General features: G+C 37.1%; 1 protein-coding gene across 1 annotated transcript; it reads left to right on the plus strand.

The window, feature by feature from the left end:
• The first annotated feature begins 13,991 nt into the window (after positions 1-13,991).
• LOC117028209 (protein tyrosine phosphatase type IVA 1-like) lies at positions 13,992-14,819 on the plus strand. The gene is made up of 2 exons (XM_033116527.1): positions 13,992-14,032; positions 14,405-14,819. Exons 1-2 carry the CDS (start codon positions 13,992-13,994, stop codon positions 14,817-14,819), a joined length of 456 nt encoding a protein of 151 aa, XP_032972418.1.
• The last annotated feature ends 3,671 nt before the right edge of the window (positions 14,820-18,490 follow it).

An 18,490-nucleotide genomic window follows, 5' to 3' on the forward strand; every position in this document is an offset into this window, starting at 1 on the left:
GTAAAAGTGACTCAATTTTGGCCCATTGTTGTTTTTAACCAAGTTAAAATATATCTTGTGGATTTCGTTGTGTTACTGTAGGGGAGCAGAGTTTGCCATCCCAAATGTGCCTCTTTGGGGATATTGACTATTTTAGGCTGGTTAATTTTAAGAACCACCAGATAGGGGAGAAGCTCTGAAAACCCAGTAGAAGTTACCCTTTGTGAAGGACATTTACATTCGTCAGGGAAATCTCCATCTGTAAGGGTGTCTCCCTCCCTGTACCAGGCCTGCCTTCACTGTCAATGGAGAAGGCGAGGACTTCAATCTACATAACAACCTGACTCTTGTCTACTGTGTGCTTTTCCTTATCACCTCCCATAATTGACACCCCCACCCCCAACATCTTCTTTTGTCTTTAGCTGAAGGTGGTATTTAAGGTGATGGCTTCTGCCATTTTGGCGAGTCACACAATTTTCCTGGGTCTCTCCTATGTATACAGGACATATACCTGTTATTGGACTTTAATTTGTTTTTCTCCTGCTAATTTGTCTCATTGAAACAAGGGTCCTCACGATTTTGGTTTGATTTTGTGACTATAGCTTTAGAAATCATTCCCCCCCACCCTCTAAAACTCTCATAGACCTAGCCTTTTCCCCTAATAATAGTTAACCCCTGAGGCTGCAGAAGACAATAGCCTGGACCTGACCTCTGACAGGCTAAAGATAACATCTGGACCTAAGTTATGTTTCAGCACCTGAGCCAAGGTGGACCCACCCCTTGGCTACTTTTCCATGAAACCAGACAGGGACACCAGAGCAGACCTCAGAGCTGTCCTCAAAACCTGAAGAAATAATTTGTTCCCCTTACCTCACCTCCAACCAATTAGCTCTCTACACGACTCCCCTAATCCACGGTGTCTTGTGATTTTGTCCTATATAATCTGGAATCTATATGCCATCGGGGAGACATGTCTGTCAGAGCACTAGCTTACCTGTTCTCTGGATTGGCACTGATCCTGTAATAAATTACTTCTTCCTCCACTGCAAACGCCTGTTCCTGCATTTATTTGGGCCAGTGCACAAAGGTAAAATAAACTCAAATATTGGGGTTTGATAACATCATGTCAATTTGATTATTAGACCAGCCAGGAAAACCTTGATGGGTAAAGGAAAAGTTTTGCTCCCTGACATTACAATGATGGTTAGCATAAAATTGGTTAAAACAATAAGTACATTTTATATATTGATAATTATTACAAAGTAAAGTTTCGTGAAATCTGTACTTCCTCTTAAAATAAAATGATAGGAATTATCCTCATTATTTAATATCAGCCAGCTAACATTTTATTTTTTATTAATGGGTGGAAGAAAATATTAAATATTTTACAAGATGAAATGAGAATTGAGTTTATAAAGGAGATGAATATTTCAGAATGATTTGATAAAATAGGTTTTTACCTTCATTATCAAAAAAGCCTATACTAAATTTGAATGAAATCAGATAATTCTATTATTTTTGAGTTTTATCCAGTGTATCTGGAAAATGTTCCATATGAGCCTTTCAGTTCCATATAACAGTATTAAGAGCATTACCTAGTACTACTTTAGCTATTGGAGGTAATTTTCTTTCTGGCTAATGACTCACCCTTAGGGATGAACTCACCCTTAGGGAGAAAAGCTGAAAAGAGTTGCCTATATTTCTATATATGTGGAAAACATCATTTCAAGCATTCAGTATATCTTACAGAAACAGGAGGGCAACTGAGTCCAGGGCTCGTGCACCGCTCAACTAATAGACCAACATACGAGTCGAGCCATAGGACAAGCGTTAATTATCAGAGCACCGGTGGTCTGAGAAGGCAGCGGGTTCACACCTCAAAATCTGCCTTAACAGTCTCAGACTGGCTGGGGTATTTAAGGGAAAATCCGGGTGTTCCTCTAAAGGCTATGTAATGGTTCTAAGGGGTCTGCATGGAGCCTTTCCTCTGGCAACATGATTCTCTGGTGGCGTCAGCAACCCAGGAGCAATGATAGGAATAGCCTGGAAAGTAATGCTAGACCATTGAGATTGTGATCAATAAGCCTCAGGGTATTAATCATAAGTTTCAGGGTAATTTTCTAAAACGGGGAACTGGGTAGGACTGGGGACATTCCGAGCTCAAGCCACAGGGGGGTGATCCTTAAGCTATAGGTCAAGGAAAGCTGAGGCCTGGACTTTGCAAGGCCTCTATTACTGGGGATCCCAACTGGGCCCTGTTTCAATATACCGTGTTTCCCCAAAAATAATACCTACCGGGAAAATAAGCCCTAGCATGATTTTTCAGGATGACATCCCCTGAACATAAGACCTAATGCGTCTTTTGGAGCAAAAATTAATATAAAACCCGGTCTTATTTTCGGGGAAACACGGTAGCTGTCTTACACTATAAGTGTACAGGGCAGAAGGGACAAGGGAGTTCTCTGGGAACTTTTATGAGGTCACTAATCCCATTCGTGAAGGCTCTGCTCTTAAGACCTGCTCTTAGGACCTGCTCTAATTACCTCCCAAAGGCCCCACCTCCAAACACCATCACACTGGGGATTAGGTTTCCACATTTGAATTTTGGGGGATACATTCAGTCTGTAGCTGCTTCATTACTAAAACTTTCTTTACTTTTCTCTCATGAGACTCCCCTTCAAAGGAGATGTATTCCTTAACGGTAATCTGACGGAGGAGAGAAAGGCATTAAACAAATATCATCATTACTCCTACCCTCACACTGTACCACATAACTGAACTCAGAACATTTCATCACAGGGCAAAATACCAAATTTCTAACAGATGGCTCATAACTGAAATATGTTGAAAACAGGAAAATACAGGGAACTTAATCGGTTTATACTTCCTTGATTCAAGTTTAAAGTAAGCTTTCCCTTTGTTGGTGCCCTGGAGATTTTCACACCCTGAGGTAATGCTCCATTGTAGGACTAGGATGGGTGAGAATTGCAAAGAAGACTCAATATGTAATTCTTATGTAAAGAGAGAGGAATTCTGTGAACTCATACCTTTCACAGTCAAATCAATTTCAGAGAAGTGTATATATGGAAGGGTATTATTAGGGAATTTATCCCTTTAAAATGATCTATTCATAATTCTCCACCTCCGGAAAAGTTTTGGCTAACCTCCACGAATGAATGAGCTCCAGATAGAAGGCTATTTGTCCAAGGCATTCAGTGTGAGCTTCAGAGCAGAGAAATACAGAAAGCAGAAATTTGCCTGTTGGCAGTGTTTTCTCATTTTTTTCTTATGGTAAGCGTCACCTGGGGTTCCAGCTAGACTTTGCAAATCTGCACTTCCCTGGAGATTTTGATTCAATAGGTCTGTAGTGGGACCCTGCATCTGTAGTTTTAACAAGTGCTCAGGTGACATTTGCAGCATCTAAAAGTAGATACACTTTGAGAAAATGCCTCAAGGACGAGGGTTTCAAATCTGGCTTCTCGGTTATTGATTTAGGGGAGCTAAAAAACTAAAACAACAACAAAACAGGTTCCAGGCTTATTTCAACTATATCCGAATTTCTAGGGGGTAGAGCATAGACATAATTTTTTATTAATGAAGACTTTACTTTTTGGAGCAGTTTTAGATTCACAGAAAAATTGAGGGGAACACACAGAGATTTTCCATATACTCCCTTCCCCCACACATACATTAGCTCCTCCATTATCAACATCCCTCATGAGAGTGGTACATTTTTCACAATTGATGAACCTACATTAACACATCATAATCATCCAGAGTCCATCGTTTACCTTAGGGTTCACTCTTGGTCTTGTACATCCTATGGGTTTGGAGAAATACATAATGACAAGTATCTATCATTATTGTATTGTTAACCTACAAAGAAAAGGCCAACAAGCGGTTATTTGAGATCAAAAGAAAACAAAACAAAACAAAAGCTATTCTGGAAACACTGTCTCAGGCAGAAAACATAATAGTGTTCCAATTAGGAGGTGAAGTCAAGGGGTATTTATGAGAAAGGGAAAGGAAATAATTACATGAATTGAAGGAACAAATTTCTGTGGGTGCAGATAAGCTAAGGAAGGAATTTCTATAGATGCAGATAAGCTAATATTGTGATGCTAATTATAAAGAATGTCTGTAATTTTCAGTCTTGATAGTCATAAATACCTGCTTCCCTGTTAGTTTTGCAGTCATTTGGCTTACAATTTTGCTTTAGGTCTAGTCCAAAGGTTATTTTGCCCTAACGTTTTTACATTCCAAAGGTTTGAGGAGTAAGGCCTGCAAGGCAGTTCCTCTGGGATGGCGGCTCCAACTCCATTTTGAAGTGGCTCCATTTATATTTTTTTTATATCATCATACAGAGGATTTTCACTGCCCTAAAAGTCCTCTGTACTCTTACCTATTCATTCCTCCACCCTTCCTCAACCCCTGGCTCATCTTTTTATTATCTCCATAGTTTTGTTTTTTCCAGAATGTCATACAATTTGAATCATATAGTACTTAGCCTTTTCAAATTGACTTATTTCATTTAGTATTGTGCATTTAAGTTTCCTCTATGTCTTTTTATAGCTTGACAGCTCATTTCTTTTTCGAGCTGAATAATATTCCATTGTCTCAATATACCACAGTTTATTATTCATTTACCTGCTGAAGGATATCTTAGTTGCTTTCGAGTTTTGGCGTTTATGAATCAAGTTGCTATAAACCTCAGTGTGCAAGTTTTTTGTGTGGACCTAAGTTTTCAGATCCTTTGGGTAAATACCACGTAGTGTGATTGCTGGATCATATGGTAAGAGTATGTTTAGTTTTGTAAGAAAGTCCCAAACTGTCTCCCAAAGTGGCTGAACCATTTTGTGTTCCCACCAGCAATGAGTGAGAATTCCTGGTACCCCGATTTGGTGTTGTCAGTGTTCAGATTTTGGCCATTCTAATAGCTGTGTAGTGGTATCTCACTGTTATTTTAATTTGCATTTTTCTGATGACATATCATGTGGTGCACCTTTTCATATGCTTGTTTGCCATCTGTAGAGACATCACTTTTTAAAGTTCCTCAGATGTTTCAGTGCAAAATTTGGAATGCAGGAGGGTAGCAAAGTACTTCATAATGGCCAAATCTGGCCCACTGCCTGGTTTTGTAAATGCAGTTTTATTGGAACATAGCCACACCAATTTGTTTATATATTGTCTATGGCTGTTTTTATGCTGCAATGGCATGGCTGAGTAGTTGTGACAGAGACCATATGGCATGTGAGGGAAAGCAGAATTTGCTACCCCAAAATATGCCTTTTGGGATATTGATTATTTTAAACTGGTTATTTTTAAGAAACAAGACTCAGGAAGAACCATTGACCTCCCCCTTAACTGCCTAAAAAATATCTAGATAGCGGATCTGCTACAGGAAGGAAGATATTATCATAGATAACTATACTTGAATACGGACTAGTGTGTGATACACAAGAAGGAGCCTAGGGATGCCCTAGATTCAAAATCCTCTCTGTGCTCCATTGTTAAAGATAGCCCAGCAAACATCTATTTACCAAACGTTTGCTTTTCCATTTTCCTGTGAATTGCCTTCCTGCCCTTTGAAGTCCCAAACCACAACCCCCACCCTCACCCCCTTCAGCTCAAGATGGCCTATAAGCCTTACCTGCCTGATCTGTACAGGAGTCAGAGTATTATGGAACCACCCTATGTACATACGTACATAATAAAATTTGGTCCCTTTCCTCCTGTTACTCTGTCTCATGTTAATTTGATTATTAGTCCAGCCAGAAGAACTAAGAAATGTAGAAGAAAAATTAATTCCTCCCCACCCATGCATGCAAAGCCTGAAATATTTACTATCTGACCCTTATAGAAAATGTTTGCTTACCACTGCCTCAGATTTAGAGCAAGCATCATGGCCTTTTAAGGTTACTTTCGAAAGACCTGGGATAATTGAGAACTTGTACCTCAACTCTGAGAAACATGACTTATAGTATCAGGTTCTCCCTCAATATTGTACTTCTTTAACAAGTGGATCATTTTGCAGGAAAGGACTCCTAGAGGGGTCTGAGGGAAACAAACAGAACAAGGTCTGAGGTAACTCCAGACTTCTACAGCACAGACAAATAATTATTTATGAAATGTGTGTTTGGAATTGCAATTTATTTATGGCAAGCTAGTATATAAAAAGAATTCCTGTCCAGAGGAGAGGAAGTTGGTTAACCACTAATATTTGGAATTAATCCATAGTCAAGTTTCCAATAGTAATGTGAATTTTACAGAGAATGTGCAGAGTCTATATGAATAAACTCTAACCTCTGCTGAAGCATACAATAGAGCTCCTGTATACATGAAAACTGTTTTCTTATATGGGAAGATTCAGTATTGGTTATCAATTTTTCCTATACTAATCTATAATTTCAACACAATTCAAAATAAGTTTACCTTTATCAATGAAAAATAATCGAAAAAGGTTATAGAAAAATGAAGACAAAAGAATTTCTAGGGGAAAAGTACAAAGCTGGAAATCAAGGGGAATTCTTCTCCAGATATTCAATTATTTATAATGTATAAAATGAAATGTGTTATTGGCTCAGGAATAGACAAATCATTGGAATATACTAATATATGAAGAATTAGCTTTTTATATCAATTGGGGAAAACAATAGATTTCTTTCATTGTCTCTCAAATATGATGAAAAGTGTTCACTAATCATGAGTTAGAAAAATTATTGTAAAAGCTAAATATTATAATGTTACATTTCCTGGATGATGTGTGACCACATTAGGGAAGATAAACAAGCGCCTGGAAATCAATAGACAGCACTTGTCTGGGACATGATCAGTCTCAGACTGTCTAATAAATGATGTTAGGAAAATCTGTTTGGTATATATAGAAAAATAACACCTGACCCCTGCTTTATCGAATATAAAAAGATGAATTCCAGATGGTTTAGAAAACTACATATGAAAGATAATATTATAAAGTTAATATAGAACAATTTAGAAGAATGTATTTGTCAACTAAGTTTGAGAAAGAACTTCTCATCGCTTCTCAGCCTTTTGGCTAAGATCAAGTAGAGAAAGAACTTCTTAAATAAGGCTCAAAAAGCATCAGTCATGAGGCCCAGAAAAGGATTGATTCGATCATGTCAAAAAACAGTAGTCCCTCCCTTATCTGCAGTTTCACTTTCTGTGGTTTCAGTTATATGTGGTCAACAGCAGTCTGAGAATATGAAATGGAAAATTCCAGAAATACAGAATTCATAAGTTTTAAATCACACACTGTTTGAGTAGTGCGATGAAATCACCTGCCGTCCAGTTCCATCCTGCCTGGGATGTGAATCATCCCTTTGCCCAGCGTGTTCACACTGTAGACACTCCCTGCCCGTCAGTTATTTTGTCGCCGTCTCTGTTATCAGATCGACTGTCATGGTATCACAGTGCTTGTGTTCAAGTCACCCTTATTTTACTTATTAATGCCACGTTCCCATAACTTTTATTACAGTATATTGTTATGATTGTTCTGTTTTATTATTAGTTATTCTTGTTGCTCTCTTACTGTACTTAATTTATAAATTAAACCTTATCATAGGTAGATATGTATAGGAAAAACCGTAGTATAATAGGGCTCGGTACTATTCACAATTTCAGGCATCCATTGGGCGGTCTTGGAATGTATCCCCCACAAATTAGGAGTGGCTTCTGTAAAGCTTTCTGAGTTTTTTCATCAATGAGGGATACCCAGAATAAGTCTAACCAATGGACCAAAGATGAGAAAAAGATATTTGTAACATCTGAAATGAATAAAAACATAAGCAGAGGCTATAAATAGACAATTCAGCAAAGAGGATACCCAACAGGTGAATGCATATATAAAAATTTAATCAAACTCATTTGTAATAAAAAAAAATGAAATTACAATAACAAGAAGATACCACTTTACATTGGCAAATAAAAAATTGCGCATTGCAAGTATTGGTGCAGATGTGGGAAATGGAAACGCTGGGTCCTTCTGTTGGGTGCGTTAATTATTGCAAATCTGTATATAGACTTGTCAGCACTTAGTCAAATTAAAGTCGAATGTACTCTAGACTGTAGTGATACCACTGAGCATATACCTGAAAACCATTCAAAGGTTCTGAAAATTTTAATGGATAAACAAATTGTGCTATATTCATAAAATGGAGCGATGTTCTGATACATGTTGTCTCAGTTTCCTAGGGTTTCTGTAACAATGTACCACAACCTGTGTAGCTTTAGAAAACAGAAATTTATTGTCTCACAGTTCTGGAGGCTAGAAGTCTGAAATCAAGGTGTCAGCAGGGCCACGCACCCTCTGAAACCTGTAGGGGAGAATCCTTCCTTGCCTCTTCCCAGTTTCTGGTGGTTTCCAGGCAATCTTTGGTGTTCCTTGGCTTGGAGATGCATCACTCTAACCATCCGTCATCACTTGGCATTCTTCCTGTGTGTATCTTCACATAGTCTTCTCTCTATGAATGTCTGTATCAGTGTCCAAGTTCTCCCTTTTTATAAGGACACCAGTCATAGTGGATTACGCTCCACCTTGCAGCTGCAACACTTCAGTCCCTGCTTCTATCATCACATGACAAATTCCTCTTGCATGTCGGTATCTCTGTGTCTCTTCTTATAAGGACGCTAGTCATAGTGGAATAAGGGTCCACCTTACTCCAGTAAGACCTCATCTTAACTTAAATAATTATATCTGCACTGACCCCATTTCCAAATAAAGTCACATTCTGAGATACTGGATGTTAGGACAGCAACATATCTTCACGGTGGACAAAATTTCACCCATAATAGTGAATCTTAAAACAATTACGAAGATAATACAGGTTCAGTTCCAGACTACTGAAATAAAGAGAATATCACAATAAAGCAAGTCACCCACATTTTTAGGTTTCCCAGTGAATATAAACATTATGTTTACACTACAATGTACACTACAATGTAGTCTATTTAGTGTGCAATAACATTATGTCCAGAAAACAATGTATATGCCTGAATTAAAAAATACTTGATTGCTAAAATAATATTAGCAATCTGAGCCTTCAGGGAGTTGTAATCTTCTTGCTGATGGAAGGTCTTGCCGTAGTAACATCACTGATCACAGATCACCACAACAAATGTAATAATAATGAAAAAGTTTGAAATATCACAAGAATTACCAAAATGTGACACACAGACACAAAGTGAGCAAATGCTGTTAGAAAAATGGTGCCAATAGACTTGCTCAATGCAGGGTTGCCTCGAACCTTTAATTTGTAAAAAAAAACTGCAATATCTGTGAAGCACAAGAAAGCAAAATGCGATAAAATGAGGTATGTCTGTATTCTGAGTGAAAGAAGGCTGACAAGAAAAAGTTTGTACTGCATGATCCTATTTAAATAAGACTTCAAGAAATTCAAATGAATGTATAATAGCATAAAAGGGTTGCCTACAGGTGAAGTAGGGGACAGTGTTGCAGTTTAAAAGGAGAGATTATAAAGGGCTGTGAGGAAATTTGGGGGGACGATGCATATGTTTATTATCTTGATGGTTGCATGGATATATACATATGTGAAAATTTATGAAACTATGCACATTAAATATGTGCAATTTATTCAATGACAATTATGTCTTAATATTTATGTTAAAAATAGGTGTAAGTTTTCATATTCCTAAAAAAGTATTCAGTATTATGCATTTCAGGATTCTATATTTTATGTAGGCTTTGACACTGAAAAACTTTGACATATACAGAAAAAAAGGCATAATGATGTCTTAACTCACAATTTATCTTTACTTTTTGACCCATGTAGACACACTTGCTATTGGAAGGAAGCATATGTATTATTTTATCAATAACTCTAAGTAGCATGCCATGCTTTTTTTCAGTCGTGTGATGGTCTAAATATATATGCCTGGACCTAAGTTACCCCTAACCTATGTCCCCAGAAAAGGTTTAAACCAATTCTGCTCTCATTAAATTTAAATGAAATCCAAGCACTTTAATTGTTTTTGCCTCTCAGTGAATGGAACAGATATTATTGTGTGAATATTAATGGTGGTCCTGGTCTAGAAATTAATTCTTTTTGCACACTTCATTGCACATGTGCATATTCCATCACAGCATTAATGCAACAGTGAGGTAACAGGCTATTTATCATGCAAACTGTTTAACCATGGTGGCAGAAAAGGGATCCATTTATATCACAAATCCAGAGCACATTAAATCCTATTGTTTTAACACAGTGTGTTATTTGGCAATAAGTTTGTCCTTCATACCTCCCTTTAACTACCCTTAATTACTCTGGAGAAAAGGGGAAAAGGGAATTTCTCCAAACCTCTCCCCATGCTCTTTCTATCCTCTCTCTTTCCCTATTCTCCTCTTATTATTATTTTGCCCCACCTCGTACTATTTTCTCTCCTATTCTATTGAAACTCCTTCCTCATTAAAAAAAACTTATTTATTATTTCCCTAAATCTGGTAAAACAACAAGAAAATGAAGTATCAAGAAAATGTTGGGGTTTTGTATTCTTTTTAAAAAAATTATATGGCAAGGTGGTCTAAAATGGTTAAACTGACATCTTTTAAAAATGCCTATCATTATTCCGCTTTCCACCATCCAGATACGATTATTTATTCTTATTTCAGCTTGGAGAGTTTATGGTTACCCAGGTATTTGTTACAGATAAACTTTGTAAATGGTAAGTTTAAAGAAAGGAATTGAGAATAAAAATTTTAGATTGCATCTAATGAATACCATTTATTTAATAACCTGCTTTGCAAATAAAAAGACCTTAATGATAGGTTAGGGCTTAATAATTTATATGAAAAAATGATCATTTTCAGATGTCTAAAATATCTAGCAATTTATAAAATATTCTAAATATGCAGAAGAATTGGAAAAACTATTAATTAGCTGCATGCTTTTTTAACTTTTTATTTGGTAAGACAGTTTAACCTTTTATTTCTCTTGTACCAAAACTAAAATAAAATATAAAAAAAAATTCAACAATTCCAAAATCTAATTTCTACTGGGTTTATAGTTATCTTTGCAAAGTATAGTATATCTTGTAATATCTCTCATATTTAAAACATCTTACAGGGAATGGCCGGATGGCTCAGTTTGTTAGAGAGTGAGCTCTTGACAACAAGGTTGCTGGTTCAATTCCTACATGGGATGGTGGGCTGCGCCCCCTCCAGCTAAAGATTGAAAATGGCGACTGGACTTGGAGCTGAGCTGTGCCCTCCACACCTAGACTGAAGTACAACAACTTGACTTGGAGCTGATGGGCCCTGGAAAAACACACTGTTCCTCAGCATTCCCCAATTAAAAAAAAAAATTTAAATACCTTACATAAATAATCCAATTTTCACTTTTTAGAATTCCTTGAATAGGTGTTAGAATTTTTTTTAAAGTAATTGATTTTTTAAATTCAGCATTAAGTAGTGGCTGATTCAACTTTGTATGTGGCATGTTATATTTTACTTCAGGTGTCTCCCAGCATTCTTTTCTTTTCCTGGGGCATCAAAGGGCAGTTATTGATCTAACTATTTTCCACATTTCTTCCCATGTAGTTATATTTCATGCATGATGATTCCTTCTTTACTAATTTTGCCTCCCTCCGCCGTTTATTATTTGCTGCCAGTTTATTAGGTGGGCATTTTATCCTCATAAAAACATTTTTAGTATACATCTACTATAGAGACATATTGTGGTTAAAAGGGTGAAAGATCAATGTATAAATGAGTAAATGTTATTTTGTCTGAGAACACTTGTTCTAGCGTTCTGCTTCATATGCCAGGCAGATTTATTCACGTCCTCCATTGAACTCTGTTCCTATTATGGGTATGTCTTTCATTTTTAAATTTAGTTTTATATGTATATCTCTCATGTAGACAACAAGCTTCTGATGGACTAGCTCTGGATTTTACCAATATTTATATGCCTGGCATGTAGGAGAGCTTTAATAAATGTGTACTGAATTAATGTAAAATACCCCATGGTCTCCCTTTGTAAATATCCATTAAATGACACGTTTTTATTTTTTATGGGGTGTTATAAATAGATTATTTTAAAATGCATATATTTCTTCTCTTTTCATGGAATTTTAGTCAGGAGTTGGGAGATGCATGTGCTCTGACAGTGGACATATTTTTACAAAATATATTAACAAAATGAGAATCTTGAAAATAAGATTGTTTTCTTCTGGATTTTTATTTAAAATGTATGGAAAGGGAACAGGAATATGTTTATAGGGAAAATATAAGGAAATATGACAAATCATTTCTTAGTCTACTTTTAATTGTTACTAATTTGGATATGTCATCTCAGAGAAGGAAGTATGTTGTATATATGTTTGCAGATGCAGAATTCATGTATAATACAAGTAATGTAATGAAAGTAATGTATATTTGTGTATATGCATATATATGTGTGTGTATATATATACTTGCTATATATATATATATATATATATATACATTTACATATATATATTTGTACCTATGCATGTAAATCTTGCAATTTATAATTTTCCAGTGACTCAATGAATTACAGAAGCTGATTATACAGTGTTGACAAGTATAGTGTAATTTTGAATTGCACACTCCCTGTTTTCTTGCCATGTGCTTGAATAAAGAATATGAATATAACCATATAGACATACATTATTTTTATCTACCCGGAGACAAAAAGTATGATGTTATCATTTTACATGAACATATATCATATATTTTTCCATAATCTCTTTTTCCATACTAACTTCCTTCTCACCCCTTGCAGTTTAAATAGAGGAAAGAGTCGCATTTGACCTTTAGATTTTTTTGGAAGACTTATGTTCATTCTTTTATTTTCTCTTTCTTTTTAATACTTATGATTTTTAAGTCTTAGAAACCAGATCATGCTTGTATATGGGAAATTGATTTGAAATGCCTGTAGTGGTTGGATGTAAAACACATCAGTTTTGTAGCAAATGGAGGAAAAAAACTGAATGATTTCCAAATCAGCCTGGAGCACACTGCCACCTAACAGCTGCGCCAAAAGAATCATCGATATTGCAATCAATTATTCTGTTGTTAAGTGATTAAATTGTCATATTAATTCAGGGCAACCTCTAATGTCACCTTTTGTTTGCTGTTTATAGGAAGAAAGGGACCTGACATTTGATGGTCATCTAATAGGAAACATCTGTGCATTAGAAACGTTGCGTGGAAAGACCTGTAAACTAGTTGATGAAACATCACCATGGAAATAAAGAGTTCTGCTACGTGGAAGGCCTTTGACCCTTTGTGACGTCCTGTCTTCACTTTACCGCTGTCCGGCCCCTCCTACTGGGAGCTTGGTGGGGATCCCGGGACCGTGATTGATGGCCGTTCTCCCTTTGTCCTTGGCACAGAGAACCAAAGGAAGACAGGTAGGACTTACGATCTGAACCATTTAAGGTGCACTTTGGACTCAGGTAACAGTAGATCTGTTCGATGACGCGCTTTCCCCAGAGCTGTGCACTGGGCAGCGTCGCTTGCACCTCGGGACCAGCTGTCTGGTTAGGCCACATTTGTCAATGAGTTAATACATCCCTAGTAACCCGGCGATCATGGTCTCACATTTGTGGACTTTCGAAGGGGCATAGGGATTACTGGCAGGCCCCGTCAACCTTTACATCAATCTCTACGCAGACCAGTGAATTCTAGAAAGTCGTTACTATTGGAGAAGAGACTATAAAAATTAATAACCTGGGCATTGGAGGGCTGAACTGCTTATCAGGACATTACAAGAGTTCTGATGGGAATGGAGTAAATTTGAGTGCACGGATTTTCTGTCTACTCATTACTACTGTATTAAAACATTGATTTTGTTTGTTTGTTTGTTTGTCTGAAGGTTGATTTTGTTTTCAATTACTCCTAACTTGCATATTCAACTCACTGAAAAATTCAACTGCAGTATTTTGAAGTAGACTTCTGTTCCTTTGCATCCTTTCTGTACCTTTGAAAATGTAATCACATCAACAATACTGAGATGAACTACCTTGCTCCTGCAGAGATTACATATAAGAATATGAGATTTCTTCTTTTTTTTTTTTTTTAACGATTTTATTGGGGAAGGGGAACAGGACTTTATTGGGGAACAGTGTGTACTTCCAGGACTTCTTTCCAAGTCAAGTTGTTGTCCTTTCAATCTTAGTTGTGGAGGGTGCTGTTCAGCTTCAAGTTGTTGTCCTTTCAGTCTTAGTTGTGGAGGGCGCAGCTCAGTTCCAAGTTCAATTGCTGTTGTTAGTTGCAGGGGCACAGCCCACCATCCCTTGGGGGACTCGAGGAATCAAACTGACAACCTTGTGGTTGAGAGCCCATTGACCCATGTGGGAATCGAACCAGCAGCCTTCGGAGTTAGGAGCATGGAGCTCCAACTGCCTGAGCCACCAGGCGGGCCCAGAGATTTCTTATTGTGCACAGTCCAACCAAAACCTCCTTAAACAAATTCTTACAGGAACTTAAGAAGAACGAAGTTATCACCATAGTAGGCGTGTGTGAAGCAACTTACAACACTACCATTTTGGAGAAAGAAGGTATCCAGATTCTGGACTGGCTTTTTGGTGATGGTGGATCACCAACCAGCCAGATTGTTGATAAGTGGCTAAAATTTGTACAACAGAAATTCCGTGAGGCTCCTGGTTCTTGTATTGCAGTTCACTGTGCCACAGGTCTTGGGAGAGCTCCAGTGCTGGTTGCTCTAGCATTAATGGAAGGTGGAATGAAACATGAAGATGCAATACTATTCATAAGACAAAAGTGTCGTGGGCTTTTAACAGCAAGCAACTTTTGTATTTGGAGAAGTATAGTCCTATAATGTGTTTATGCTTCAGAAACACTAGATACAACGATTTCATTCAGTAGAAGGCCTGATGCTATGCCCTTGGAAGTGAAAACTGAAACAGAACCTTGTTTATTTTTTATATTAGTCATTTGCAGAGATGCGACTAAATTGAATGAAGCTTGCACAAGAACACTGAAAAGCAGGAGGCCACAGACTTGCCAGAATTTGCTTTATGTTTGATGTTATGTTGACACTTAATAAAAGAACTTCAATATTTAAAACATGTTTTTCATTTACAGCAACTGTATCTTATCAATGTATAATAAATTTAGACTAACGAAGTGCCAAAATACCCAGCACAAAACTTGTACACTTTTGGTCTCATATAGTCCCTTAGGTGGTTTATTCCTTCAGTTATTTCAAACATCGAAGGTAGAGCCATTATGATTACTCACTCACTTTATGTTTATATCTTCTACATTCAAACTGATACTAAGTAGGGTTTGTATAACCATTAATGTTGTTGGATTTGTACAAAGTCTTAGGTGATTTTTAACTTCTTTTTATAAATTCAAGTTTTGTGCTCTTATAGAAACTTCTATTTTGAAAACTCACCCCTGCACATACAAAAGTCTGGTTGATAGTTCAATCTACATGCACAGAAGCACAAATTTTTGAAGTTTTCAGACAAAAAAGAGTTACAGTTAATTTGAAGTTTGCACTTCGAGGTGCATCTTGACAGAGAGAGCCTGAGGGGGAAAAATGGGGGAAGGCTATTAATGTTTCCAGTAAAATATTTCCAAGTTTCTTTTTTAATTTAGTAAGTATTTTTAAAAGGTTAAAATACTTTCTTTTGTAGCTGCAAGTCATAATAAATATTCTGGAAATTCTGTTTTTGGATATTCTGGAAAAATGTTCCGTTCCATACATTTTAGAAATTATCTACCAACTATTAGTCATATTGGAAGTTAGTTAACATTTCTTGATTTTTTTTTAAGTCTAAGGTATACAATGTATTGACATTTATATATTTGCAAAATGGTTACACCATAGTATTAGCTAATATGGACATCCCATCACATAATTGCCATTTCTTTTTCGTGGTGAGAACATGAAAGACTTTCTTAGCAACGTGAAAGTATGTGCTACAGCTTTATTAGGTGTACTGTCCAGTAGATCCTCAGAACTCGTTAATCTTGTAGCTGGAAGCTTATCTACATATACGGTATTTTTTATGTTTATTTAAAATCCAGCTAAGACCATGTTATTAAGGATAGAGCTTTAGTACCTTAAGAACTGTAGGTTTTGATAGATAACTTATCAAACATAAATGAAATATCCTTGCTTTTGAGCTGGCCTGTACAATTCTCTAAGGATGGTTGTGATTGAACTAGGTCCTAGTTGGTATCTATGGGCTTCTAAATCCACAAGGACTTCTCTGGTGGGCAATTGTCATATTTGCTTCCTCAGTGAGAAATATAAGATGATTCACAATCCCCTTTGGCCTTAGAGGGAGATATTGCAATGGCAGAAAAAGACCCTAGATGTTCAGGTTCGCTGTGGCCTGTCACTGGAGTCCCAGTGAAGCTCTTAGCAACTGTCCCAGTCCACATGATTTCTGTCCTCAGCTGTCACTCCCCAGTCTCAACAGAGGCCCCATTTTGTACTGGTTAAGAGTGAAGGTTGTAAATCTTCATCACTCCATCCACCAAATCTATGAAAGGACACAATCAGAGAAGCGACTCAGGTTACTGCGAAGGTGCGTGATGGCACAAATCGCTGAGCTCAATGCCTGGCATTACAAATGAATTGGTAGCTGCTTTTGTTATTAGTTTTATTGTATTATCATTGTCCTAATGCTTCTCAGTGTGTTGCTCTCCTTAGGATAGGCTGTCCCAGCTCACAGAATTCCTGATAGCTGGCTGGCCAAGTGTATCTATTTCTTGTAATAGAAGAGTCATAATTAAACTAGTGTTACACATTTCTTGTTTCAAATAAATATCAAAATTCATAATAATTTTTTGTAAAGCAGCTTCAAATGATTTGCTACCAACATTAATAGGGCAATTAATGAAATACCTTTCAATGAATAAATACATGTGTTGTTTTTTCTCATTTTACTAGTTCAAATATTGTGCATGAATACTGTCTAAACTCCAAGCAAAGAGAAAAGCCCTGGAACTCCAAAGGGGGATAGGATACTGTGATGGCCTTCACAAGGTAACATAACAATCTTCTAAAGCATTAGTACAGCTTCATGAAACTGCAAATGCAGCGATAGGTGGATAGCTGTAAACATCCTCACGAGCACAAATGTGAAACTCAGCCATCACTGCTTGTGGGAGAAACAGTGGTGAGACAACACTTATAAAAAAGAACAAAAGCAAGAAGGGATGGTGTGGTAGATTGAATTATCGGTCTCATTCCTCACTCCCCTTTAACAGAGAGAGACTCTTCCACCCTATTGACAGGGCCTAATGGTGGTTGAAGTGTATTTCCCTGCTTTTTGAATTTCTATGTGGCCATGTGTCTTACTTTGGCCAATGAAATCTTAGCTAATGTGATGTAAGCAAATACTTGAAATGTTGATCACAGGTTGGCTTTGCCCTCTTGACACTTATGCTATCTGCATGAGAAAAAAATGCCCGGAGAGCAGTTTCCAGGCTCCCAGCCTCACGTGGAAAGGTGCTGCCTCGGGTAGTAGATGGCCATCAGCTGTGACTAGTTGGCCATCAGCTGTTACCAGTTAGCCATATATATAACTGCCGTGACTAGACTAGGTTGGTTGGTTGGTTGGCAGAGAAGCAGACGGCAGGCTGCGGATCGTGTGGCTTCTGCTTCCTGAGTCTCCAACCCAGACGCCAGCGAGACTACAGTGGTATGACTCCCCTATCTATGGCTCCGTGGGTGTTCCTTTTTGGCCTAGCCATATCCTGTGTTCTTGTGTGGGGAGCGGGCAGTTATCCCACTGCCCCTTAAGCTTGGGCTGTAAGAATGACACACATGGAGTAGACTTAAACTTGGCATTACCTGTAGCCAAGTCCAGTTGAAATATTAGGTACCAGTGAAGCTAAGCCTAGATCAGCCAAACCATAAACCACTGAAAAATTGAAATGTTTTATGATGCATCATTGTTGTGGCAATAGCTAATTAATACAAGTTAGCCTTTCTGCAGCTGGGGGAAAAAAAGTGAAATAATAATTTGTGGACAGCCTGAAACTCCAGAATATTTGATGAATTAATTGTACTTCATTGTTACTGAAATGTAATGTATACAAGACTTAATATATGCTTTAGTGCAAAGTTTGAGTTTATTTGAATATATTTCAAATTGTTTCCTAAAGGGGAGGATCATGTCCCAGTTTTAATTGTCTATCAACACTTCACACAGTGCCCGATCCAGAGTAACTGCTCAAGGTTCACGGAAATAAATTAATTTAGGCCCTCTAAAGCAATAACCTGTAATTGTTATCAACATAATTGAACACAATGCAATATAAAATCTCTGGATTAAAGAATTTCATGTTTTGTGATCCATATTATGGTCAACGGGTTATAATTTAGTTTTATTTTAATATTAGGACCAAACCTAAAGATAAGAGCTTGGCACACTGTAGTGTCTAAAGACTGATTTATTACTTTTCTTACTTGAATTTAGAACCCATTGTTATATTTAATCTACTACATATAATTTAACAGAACTA

Source organism: Rhinolophus ferrumequinum, chromosome X, assembly GCF_004115265.2.
Source record: "Rhinolophus ferrumequinum isolate MPI-CBG mRhiFer1 chromosome X, mRhiFer1_v1.p, whole genome shotgun sequence".
In the NCBI taxonomy this organism is placed as follows: Eukaryota; Metazoa; Chordata; class Mammalia; order Chiroptera; family Rhinolophidae; genus Rhinolophus; species Rhinolophus ferrumequinum.